We start from the raw sequence: 11,431 nt of genomic DNA on the forward strand, positions 1-11,431 counted from the left end.
ATTAGCACTTTTCATTTCATCAAAGTAAAAACGTATGAAACATACATAGCTCAATAACGCACGCAAGGTAGGAGACACAGCATTTCCAGCAGCAAAGATTTCTCCATGTGGTTTGAACAAAGGGAAGGGCTGTGTGCACAGGTGCTGTCTAATAAAGTCTGTGGCTGATTGAGGCTAATTAGTTGAAGGTGTAACTTATTTGTTGTGTGTAATTATTTGTTTAAATGTTTATGTCTCTATTCTGTTATAAAGAGAAGCATCATATTGTAGCATCTGTTGTTGTTTTTTGAAGTTATGTTTAATGTGTCATATTATTTTTAACACAATATTATTATAAAAAAAACAAATAAATATTCTTTGGTTTTTATTCTTAATACTGATACGTTGCTTTTTTTTGCATGAATCTCCATTTGAGGATTATATTTTGGCCCTTTTTTAAAGGTCCCATGGAATGAAAATTTCACTTTATGAGGTTTTTTAACGTTAATATGAGTTCCCCCAGCCTGCCTATGGTCCCCAAGTGCAGAAATGGCGATAGGTGTAAACTGAGCCCTGGGTAACTTAACCTGGCCTAGCCTTTAACTGTTCATTTGTTATACTGAAGTTACATTGTTTAAACTGTATGACAATCTATATAAGAATATAAAGAGAAATTTCCTATTTTATCTGCTTTTATATGTTTAACTGTTTTAACTGCTGTTTAATGTTTAATTTCTTGTACTGCACTGTAACTTTTATTCTCGTATCTTATCTGTTTTTTATGTAAAGCACTTTGAATTGCCCTGCTGAAATGTGCTATACAAATAAAGCTGCCTTGCCTTGCCCTGGGTATCCTGCTCTGCCTTTGAGAAAATGAAAGCTCAGATGGGCCGATCTGGAATCTTCCTCCTTATGAGGTCATAAGGAGCAGGGTTACCTCCCCTTTCTCTGCTTTGCCCACCCAGAGAATTTGGCCCACCCATGAGAGAGAGACATCATGGCTTTCAAAGGAGCAAAGTCGCAGTTGGTCAAGGCCACACCCCCACCCCTCCCCCTTGCCCCCCCCCTCTCCTCCTCAATAAATGGCACATACACACTCATTGTGGGACTGGCTCTAGTGGCTGTAATTTTGCACCAAGGCTGAATTTTGGGAAAGAGACTTCAGATACAGTATTAGGGGACCACTAAGGCCTATATAAAAGCACCCAAAGAACACCATGTCATGGGACCTTTAAACTTTATCCACAATATAAAATGTTTCTACTGCAGCCTTGTGACATCAGTTCTCTGGACTCTAGCCTCATTCATGAGGATGTGCTTGTCATGAAAAGAAATCTAACAATTAATTGAGCAGATTATGAATATATTTGGATGACTCACTGGTAATATTGCTTGGGGATTTGCAGCCTGTTATGATAAATTATACAACCGATTTCCTGAGTTTAGCCTCGCTAGAATTAGTCAAAAAAGAGAAAAACCTCGACAATTCAACAAAAATAGCAGACAATTGCGTAAACAAGCAATATTAAGTCATTTTAACTATTTGACTGAAATGGTTATCAGAAATAATCTCATAAATAATTTTATTATTTAAAAAAAGACTAAAATGTTTTGACTAAAACTAGACTAAAATTACGAGACATTTAGTCGACTAAAACTTGACTAACAAAAAAAGATATGTGAATAACTAAATATGACTAAAACTAACAAGGATATTTGGCACGACTAAATTAAAAATAAGTGACAAAATTAACACTATTCTGCCCAATGTTTTGACTCTTCAGACACTTAATACACACCCATGTACTGGTAAGAGATACACCATAAAACCCCTTGATATGCTGTACTATCACACATGTATATGGACTGAAAGGTCTGTGTGGTTTGGTTTTTGTTGGCCAAACAAAACTAAATATTTGTAAATTTTACCATAAAACTGTTATATGTGCACAAACTATGGACTATGCCGTTGCAAAACATAACCTACAGGTGACCACGCCTTTGCAGAATCATTAAGCTGTAACAATGGGAAATGCCATTATCAAGAATTATGATTGTTATAAAGCTTATGATTTAGTGGCATAGGTCTTTAATGACTGAGATGCAAACATGCAAAAACACCAACACGTTTACTTCTCTGCTTATAAACACTTTTATTAAATATACTACAGTTACAAGTATTAAACACTACAATAACAACATTTTACAAACAAGACAAGAGGAAAAGGGAAAACTGATACAAAAAAGCTATGGCTATGAATGACTAGGAATGTTGCAGCTATCTATTGGTAGGTTGGTATGAGAGACCTGATAAACAGATGAGATGACTGTTACCTGAGAAGCAGCAAGTCAAATCAACAGGTACAACAGCTTAGCTCTGAATTGCCAAATTGAAGTTACAAAATATAAAAGGTAGGCTAGCTACTGTTGAACGAGGTAGAGCTTAGAAAGGGCCCAAAAAAGGCCCGGCCCGGCCCGGCCCGACACATTAACTGGAATTATGAGCCCAAGCCCGATTTCAACCCGACACTTTTTTAATACGTGGGCCGTTATAACTGACGTTCTCAACTAGGCTACAATTCAGAGTTGTTTGAACTACAGAAATCTGTTTAGAATTATCTTAATGAATAATGCAACAAGAGCGAAACATGTAAACTGCGCTGTTTATTCAGAATGGAACGGATCGCAAATGGATCTGAATGAAGAAACGTAAAAAAAAAAAAAACTCAACGTATTTCTCTGTGAGGGCTTGCCTCGCCCTCAGGGCTAGCCTATGCTTGGAGAAGTAACAAAAGAGGACGTTGAAGGCTGGCTATCATCTTTTCTGCCCAACGAGCCTGCTTCATGTGTCTGTTCATCATCCAAGTCCCCGTTTTATTTGCTGTCATAGGCGAGCAGCGTGCCGCACTTAATGAACTCGACAAAGCCGACACATATGTTGTCACTGCCCACGACTTGTTTAAAATGGTTACATACCTCCGACTTTCCTCCAAACTTACTCAAAGGTAATTCTCCTGTTTTTCTTTTTTCTTTACATCCTCAAGCTCCATGTTGCACTTAAGCTTCACAATACAGGCCCGCAGCCCCGGTGTGATGCGTGCGAAACGGGTGGCGCATGACACATGTTGCATTTAACTGTACTGTAGTCCAACTTGTGTAACTTTTTGGACACATTTGTTACTTTGGCCTAAATATAGCCTATATAGATAATATTTCTGATTATGGCATAGCTTTCTCCCCACCCAATTAGGCTATAGTAATGATAAAAAAAACACACAAATGCTTGATCAAGGGCCCGCCCGGCCCGAGGATAGTGGTGGAAAATAACGGCCGAGCACCTCGGGTCGGGCTCGGGCAGAGAATCTAAACTCTAGAACGAGGGTTCAGTTGAAAACCCCAAAACAGCTAACCCTATAGGCTACTACTGCTGTGAAATGTGTAACATATAGAGATGGAAAAAGGCACATTTCATTTTTGTGCCTTCTGCCTCTTGTCTACGTGTCTTTGGCTCATATGTGCATTAACATATTCTTCTATGTGACCTTTTGGCCTGTGTATTTGTATTGGCTTATGTTACCCTACATGGGCATAAACCTTGCTGCTGGGAGTGAACCAAAAAATGTACATAAATAAGCGAGTTTTGCCAGCAAAATTCTCTTGTGTGGTTAGGGCACCTTGCTCTTCGGACACAAGAGTTTTAGTAGGCTACTTCAGCATTTACAGAAGTTGCTCACTGAATTTACTAGGTTCGGGACTTTGTTCATTTTTTCATTTTTGTTCAACTTAGCTTATTTTTTGTTTTGTTTTCTCTGCTTCATATAAAATAAAAATACCTGAGCTCGTGTTGAGCTAGGGAACCAAAAACCCATGAATTTTTGTGCCTTTTTTGGAAGACTTTCTCTTATTTCCTTCACACCTGCCGTACGGGCAGGGGACAACCTACTTGAGGACAGCTCAGACTCCTCTTTAACCGCCCGTGGCGAGTTGCAGCCCGGCAGGGACCGATCTTGACAGTCAGACCTCCTGTTATCTCTCAGCGGAGTGCATTTCCCTACCCGCTCGGCCGGTCAGAACCCCGAGCGCTTGGCCTCTCTCAATGCGGTGACCAGGGCTAGCGGGCGTCCTTTGGAAGGAAGGGACCTTTGGTGATCCTGAGAGGAGCGGCCTTAAAACCGTGAGTACTTAAGAAAAATCATTTGGTTATAAAGATTCCCTCGGGCAGTGCTTTTCATACACAGGGGGTTAAGAACCCGTTAGTAGGGAACATCTAGGGTGGTAATCGAAGCCTCTTGCCTTGCCTCCGGGTTCCCTGACCCGTGCGAGGGCCCTTTAATACGGGCGTGTGTGTCTCTCTAATAAACTAAAAGCAGGGAAGTATCTGAAATAACTCCTTTTAATATAGACCAAAACATCCGCTCCGCTGACAGTGACTGGTGTTGCTGTACGGCAGAAGAGGGCATAGTAGACACGAGGGTTATCGAGGGGAAAGCATGAAGGGAGTTGGCTTTTGATGAAAAAGTGATACAAAGCCTCGGTAACAGTCACATCGCTCGTCAATACAGGGTTTAAGCAAGTTGATGAGGGTTTTGTAGAAATAGAGGGTTTTTTGTGGGGGGGGGGGTGGGGGAAAAAAGGGGGGGGGGGGGGGGGGGGAGAAAAGGGTTTGTTTTTTTTTTTTTTTGCGGCCGCCCCCCCCCCCTGGTTTAATCTCTCCTAGTTTCTTAACTCATGACTCATTCACCTCCTAATTTCCAAATCACAACTTCAAACTAGAAAAGAGCAAGTCTCCACCCAGAATGGCAAAAGGGAAGGAAGCATGAATAAAGAAAAAATAAGGCAAAAAGCAGAACAAAAGAGCAGCAAGCGAAAAACCAAGGCTAGAAAGCATGGTTTCTCAGATAAGAGATTATTTTAAAGTTTCAGTCTGCCCACCCAGAAGGTTCATCCTGGCCAATCACAGGGATTTGAGAGTTTAGGGGGAAGGGGGAGGAGTCAATCCTCCCCTCCTGTCCATGGACCATAGACAGTATATAATGGACCAACAGATCCCGTTGCTCTGGACGGAGACCAATGAAGGATATTAGAAGGACTTTTCTGGTGAGGGCTGAGTGTTACTGCGCAGCCTCCAACTGAGAGAGATGATGTAAATGTGACGTGAGCAACCTGTCTGAAAGTTGGAAGTCTTCTGGTAGCTGTGCCAAGAGAAATCTCAATCATTCCCAATCTTGCAGACGGAGAACGTCTACATACTCCAAAGGTACATTTCCACTTCTAAAAATCGTTGAAGGAAAAAGATTTTATTTTTTTTATCTGAACATTAAGCCATATGAAGGACATGTTACGCTATGAGAAACACATATCATGCCATCTCAGCATGTTTTTATGCCTGAATAAAAGACATTTTTCACCCCGTAAAATGTCAGGCCCTGTCACAGACAAATTTCTAAATGTTAGAAAGGTTTCCTAATGACCTTCCTTGATACAAAACACATTTTCTTATTGATCACATGCCCCTGATTGTATCTGACATGGTTTTGTAACTCATATAAGAAATATGTGACTTTGTGGTTAAATTTAGTGGATGGTAAGCACAGAATAACCGCCAGCTACTCATACGATTGTAAAAAATCTTCCTTTACATCCCAGAGTTTTACAAATATGCAATAGTGGATACATACCCCTGCATTCATGTACACATTTAAAGAGATTAATTCATGAATAATTTCTTAAATAGTCCAATTTTATATCATAATGTGATGTGTGACAGGACTGACTGTGACGTGACAGGATTGACTTTATGGATTTTGTTGATGCAGGACAATCTATTTAATTAAGTTTTAGTAAGTATTCCTATTTGGAATTATTATTATTTTAATGTTAATGTTATGATACTAACATGGTCATGTTCAGCCAATATAATATAATATGATATATAAAATAGTGTCACACAGGGCCGTTACCAGCTGTGAAAGGGCCTGACAGTAGGCCATTTTCACTGCCATTACTCAGCATGCTAGCTTCCTAGCATCAAAATTGTTAGCTTGCAAGCAAGGCATTTCAGTAACATTTTTAGACATGTTTTGGTTTTCCAAAACTTTCATTGTTTTCTAGGATATTTTAGTGTGACAGCGCATGACCCTTTAGCTCGTCCTCCTCAAACAAAAATGCAAAAACAAGCTTTAAAAATCATTAAAGCGATTAGATTAAAACTCACCCTTTATCAGTGTCAGCATCAACTCAGTCAAATGATGTCACGTCCTCTGAGTCATAACCTTAAAGGTGTATTACACACTTTTTATGTCGTTTTTTATGTAACATGACAGGGCTGACCGAAAACATTTTAATGTTTTTTATTAATTAATGTAAATGATAACAACTTAAACTTTTAATGAATACTGATTTTTTTTCTAAATAACAGTTTTCAGAATAACACAATTACGGACGAGGTATTTAAAATTTGGCTGAGGACAGACCATTTTTCAGGATTTGTAATTTTCAAAAGTGTTTTTAAGCTCGACGGTGTTTTTTGCCCCCAACTGCTCCTTCCAGGCAGCGCTGCGACCGCTGACTTCAAGGCACCTAACCCTAACCTTAACCTTAACCTTAACCTTAACCTTAACCTTAACCCTAACCATAACTATAACCAGTGCCTCCCAACGGTGCCTTCCAGGCAGTGCTGCCTGGAAGGCACTGTTGGGGGCAAAAAACACAGATAAACTGTTTTTAATTAAGAATTAAACATCTAAGGACCTAATAAATTACATATTCCTTTAAAGCGCAACTCAGAGAAATCACCCATTTAGTAATTTTTTTGTCAGTTTTGGATTATACAAGTTTTATTCATTGTAACAATTCCAGGACAGATAATGTATGTTTCTGGTAGAATGTCCTAAGGAGTTAACATGGGCACAGGCTAATAATTGCTAACTAAAATGCTAGTTACCATTAGTTATTAAACTTAAACAGCTAATGTAAGTCGAAACTGCCTGCGAGCTTCTCCTGTACTGTACGGTAATTCCTCTACTATGTGACAGTAGATTGCGTGGTTATAACACAATCGTTAGCCTAATTTTATAAAAACATCTGCTACGGAGCCGTAACGTGAGATACAAGGTAATGGAGCCTTTTATACATTGTTGCGTTTCTTTAGAAATAAACAATGGACAAATGAAGTCTTTAAACGCTTCAGATGTCAAGTTATTCGCTGTCAAAGTGACGTCAAAATGAATGGCAGTCAATCGAATGCTAACGTCGGGTGATCGTTTGGTACCATCAAAATTGCGCCATAGGAGGTTCGAGTTCTGAAGCGAAGCTTACCCCCTTGCCATGGACAGGCAGGTTTAACTCCTGAATGTTACTCTAGTCTGCACCTCTAAATCTGAGGCCATGGTTCTCAGCAGGAAACCGATGGAGGCTTACTTTGGGTAGGGAATGAGTCGTTAACCCAAGTGAAGGAGTTCAAGTACATCATGGTCTTCTTTGCAAGTGAGGGGACAATGGAGCAGGAGACTGGCCAGAGAATCCGAGCAGCTGGGGCTATTGCATTCGCTTTACCGCACCGTTGTGATGAAAAGAGAGCTGAGCTGGAAGGCACAACTCTCGATCTACTGGTCATGACCGACATAACTAGATTGCAGGTACAAGCGCCCAAAATGGGTTTTCTCAAGAGGGTGACTGGTGTCTTCCTGAGACAGGGTCAGAAGCTGAGTCATCCGTGAGGAACTCGGACTACAGCCGCTGTTCCTTTGTGTCGAAAGGAGCTAGTTTAGTTTGGGCATCTGGTAAAGATTACCCCTGGGCGCCTCATTAGGATGGAGAATTTTTCTGGCATCTAGTAACTCATAATATACTGGATTGCTGTAGAACTGGTTTGCATGTATGTGGCACTGGACGTTCAGCTCTGGTACGACTATTGCATCGACTTTTGAATAAGATATACTCAAAAATCTAAGCATAACTCCATGGGATGGGGGAGGGTGGGGATGTTTGTTCTCTATTTGTGAGGTATAAGGTTTTGTGATGTTTTTAAAAGTCTAAACCTGTACTATTATCGACAGTTTACCTGTTTATTATCAATAAAAAATGTATCTAAAAAAAATCTATGCATAAAAAAGGATTTAAATAAATCACAGAAATTCACTGGATTAGATATTGTTTTTTTTACCATCAATGGGTAACAAACCAATTATTGAATGTGGATTTACCATATCAACATTGCAATAAAACTCAAAAACATTTAAACTGTGTTTAAATTGTAAAAATAAATCTGATCTGTGTGGCTCTATTGTTTATTTCTTCAGAAAGTAGGTCATGTTTTTTTTTTCTTTTTTCAGGAAGCTCGCCATGGCTACAACCATCCCTGCTGTTGTTGCTTTCAGTGGAATAAATACAAATCCAAAAGACTTACCAAGGTAAGATTAAACCTACAGTTTACACACATACCACTATATTTTGTTTTTTAATGCTTAAATCACTTTGTCATAAATTCTATGAGGCTTCTTTTTCAGTCTGTGCATCCTTAGCTTCCACTGTTGCACTTTCCTTTCAGCCTAGTATAAGACTTTTTATAAGCAGCTAGCTAAGCATTTCAGTTTCAATCTAGTACTTTATTTCTAATATGTATTTTGCCCTACCATCTATTTTACTGACATGCATTTCTGAATTGGGCTGCAAGAACTAAACTACATTATTTGTGTTGCTTTTGTTTAACAGTGCAGCTTATCTTACTTAACATGTTTCAATTTGTATTGTACTCCCAACAGCTATGTTAAGCAAGATTGTGGTAGATCCAATAAACTGACCTGAAACAATTGGAACATCCTAATCATTCATTTCCCCTTGTTGGTTTTGTTCCTCTGTCTGTTTCTTACCAGATCTACTACAGCACCCTTCACTAGTAGCATCACTGTAAGCTTCCCAGAATACTACAGTTACTATGACTACCCTGAGGGTGACTTCGGGAGGTGTGTGTATGAGCGGTATGGGGCCAATTTTATTCCCACCCTCTACGCCAGTTTCTTCCTCCTGGGCCTTCTGGGTAACTCTTTGGTCATCTGGGTCATTGCTTGTGGCGTGCGACTCCGCAGCATGACCGACGTGTGCCTCCTAAACTTGGCTGTTGCTGACCTTCTCTTGGTGTGTACCCTTCCCTTCCTTGCCCACCAAGCCCGGGACCAGTGGCTGTTTGGGGATGCTATGTGCAAAGTGGTCCTTGGTATTTATAATATAGTTTTTTACAGTAGGATCTTCTTCATCACTCTAATGAGCATTGACCGGTACTTGGCTATAGTACAGGCCATTTACGCTATGAGAGTACGGACAAAGTCCTTTGGAATGATCGCAGCGGCTGTTACATGGGTGGCTGGATTTTTGGCTTCTTTCCCTGAAATGATCTTCCTCAAAGAGCAGCCTGGTGTGAATACTAATATGACTCAGTTTTTCTGCTACCCTGTATATCCCACAGCAACTTCGAATGATGCCACCACTTCATCCAACTCTCACATCTGGAGCATCTTCAGCCTTTTTAAAATGAACTTTTTGGGTCTATTTGTCCCGGTAGTCATCATGGGTTTCTGCTACTCACAGATTGTCTGGAGGCTGCTGCACAGCCCGTCATCCAAGAAACAAGCCATCCGTTTAGTGCTCATAGTGGTAGTTGTTTTCTTCTGCTGCTGGATCCCCTACAACATTGCATCCTTCTTCAAAGCACTGGAGCTATTGCACATCTATACAGAATGTGAAAGCAGCAAAGCCATCAGATTGGCTTTACAAGTCACTGAGGTCATTGCCTACTCTCACAGCTGCCTCAACCCCATCCTGTATGTGTTTGTTGGGGAGAAGTTCAGGAGGCACCTGCTAAGGTTGATAAACAGGGCTCCCTGCAGGCTGTGTCAGATGGTCAAAGCCTGCATACCCCAGGACAGAATCAATGGGTCAGTCTACTCACAGACCACCAGCCTGGGCGAGAGGAGCACTGCTGTGTAAAGTGTGTTCCATAGACGGTATAAAGGTGGGTTGTTATTTCTGTCTGTGTGGTCATCTCCACAATGAGGGAATTTCTTGTGAAGTCAAATAGTCAAGTTGAGAAACAATTCTTGCTAATTCTGACTTCTTATGGGCTATTTTAGGACTTCAGTTCATTTTTCACTCACAATTGGCTTTAGGTTGATTTTGAGTTTTGGAAATGTAAGAATATAACAAAATACATGTGACAATGTGAGACACAAGCCTGAATCTTAAATCCTATGGTATGATTTTGTAATAGAGTAACATGCCAACACAGTGTACCCGTGTATAAATGTAAAGGTATATATCTTTATACTTTTATAAGTTCTATAGACTACATAAGAATGTACAATGGAAATGTACTGTAAATATGGTTCCGGATAGACAAGATCTTTAACAGAGTTGATGAAGCAGATTGTATCTGCAATTTTAAAGGTCAGAAATAGTCCTGAAATACATTTTTTCTTCTCTTTTTTTAGAGAGACAAACTCAGATGCTGACCAGTTCCTTGCATTCAGTCAGGCCAAAACACCATTAAGAGAAGTGAAACAAATAGCTAATAGCTAAAAAAAAAAGTGCAGCTGGAAACCTAAGTATTGTAAGTTTCAAAGCATCTGTAATAGCAGATGTGCACCTCACCTCAACCTAGAGAAAACCACAACATGATAGAAGCGGAAGTATATGTTATCAGTTTAATCTTTGCAGTCTCTGTGCACAAATTAGCATTTTGCTGTCAAATTTTGGAAATATCTCTGCAAAATTTCTAATGAGATTAATCAGCACTTCACCAAAACAAGTCATTTTCAAATCATTATACTCTATATTCTATCATGCAGACTGACTAGCCATGTGAATAATATGCATACCATATCTTAACTGCAACATCCTTGGTTTCATTCAAGTTGACCACCTTTGTTGCACGTCATCCCCTCCTCCTCCCCTCCCCCCCCCCTCTCTCAAGGCATTTTCTTACTGTAGCCCACATAATGGCAAAATGCCAAAAATAATGAAGTGAAAAAAAACTCAGAGCCAAGACATGCAACTGTTTTCACACCCTACGGTCTAACCTTCAGTAATAAACTGACTTTGACATGTAAAATTGGTGAAGTGCCCCTTTAAAAGTACACATTCTCATTAATGACAGTAGTATACTGGTCGAAAACCCACCTGAATTTACGGAGTGGCCCCTAAATGCTAGTGCAGTCAGTAAGGCAAACCATCATTTCTAGGTGGGGCAGTTTCAAAATTTTCATTGGCTAAATTTAGAACTGCAAAAATGAATCAATTTGTTGTCAACTGTTACAGTAATCACCACCTATTTGATTTCAGCATCTGCACGTAGCCTAGTTGGGCCTACTGTAGGTTTGGTGTATAAATGTAGTATATTAAAATGCAATTAGGTCGAGCAGACAGTCCGAAACATTGTAAGCTCGCCTCGCCGACAACT

The 11,431-nt window shown here is 39.9% G+C and overlaps 1 protein-coding gene across 2 annotated transcripts; it reads left to right on the forward strand.

Annotated features, from left to right (window-relative positions):
* Positions 1–5,187: 5,187 nt before the first annotated feature.
* LOC120561718 (C-C chemokine receptor type 1-like) lies at positions 5,188–11,431 on the forward strand. 2 transcript variants are annotated; one of them, XM_039804933.1, is made up of 4 exons: positions 5,188–5,236; positions 8,313–8,390; positions 8,853–9,988; positions 10,464–11,431. In XM_039804933.1, the coding sequence occupies exons 2-3, from the start codon at positions 8,323–8,325 to the stop codon at positions 9,961–9,963; spliced, it is 1,179 nt and encodes a 392-aa protein (XP_039660867.1). In that variant the 5' UTR covers positions 5,188–5,236; positions 8,313–8,322; the 3' UTR covers positions 9,964–9,988; positions 10,464–11,431. The 2 variants fall into 2 exon arrangements, with proteins under 2 accessions (XP_039660867.1, XP_039660866.1); XM_039804932.1 differs by having other exon boundaries at positions 8,853–11,431.

This window comes from Perca fluviatilis, chromosome 7, assembly GCF_010015445.1.
Source record: "Perca fluviatilis chromosome 7, GENO_Pfluv_1.0, whole genome shotgun sequence".
NCBI lineage: Eukaryota > Metazoa > Chordata > Actinopteri > Perciformes > Percidae > Perca > Perca fluviatilis.

What these genes read in the sequence shown, in the direction of transcription:
- LOC120561718 (XM_039804932.1), top strand. Translation starts at nt 8,323, where the DNA reads ATGGCTACAACCATCCCTGCTGTTGTTGCTTTCAGTGGAATAAATACA. An exon ending in AATCCAAAAGACTTACCAAG is followed by an intron (nt 8,391 to 8,852) that starts GTAAGATTAAAC and finishes GTTTCTTACCAG; the next exon opens with ATCTACTACAGCACCCTTCA.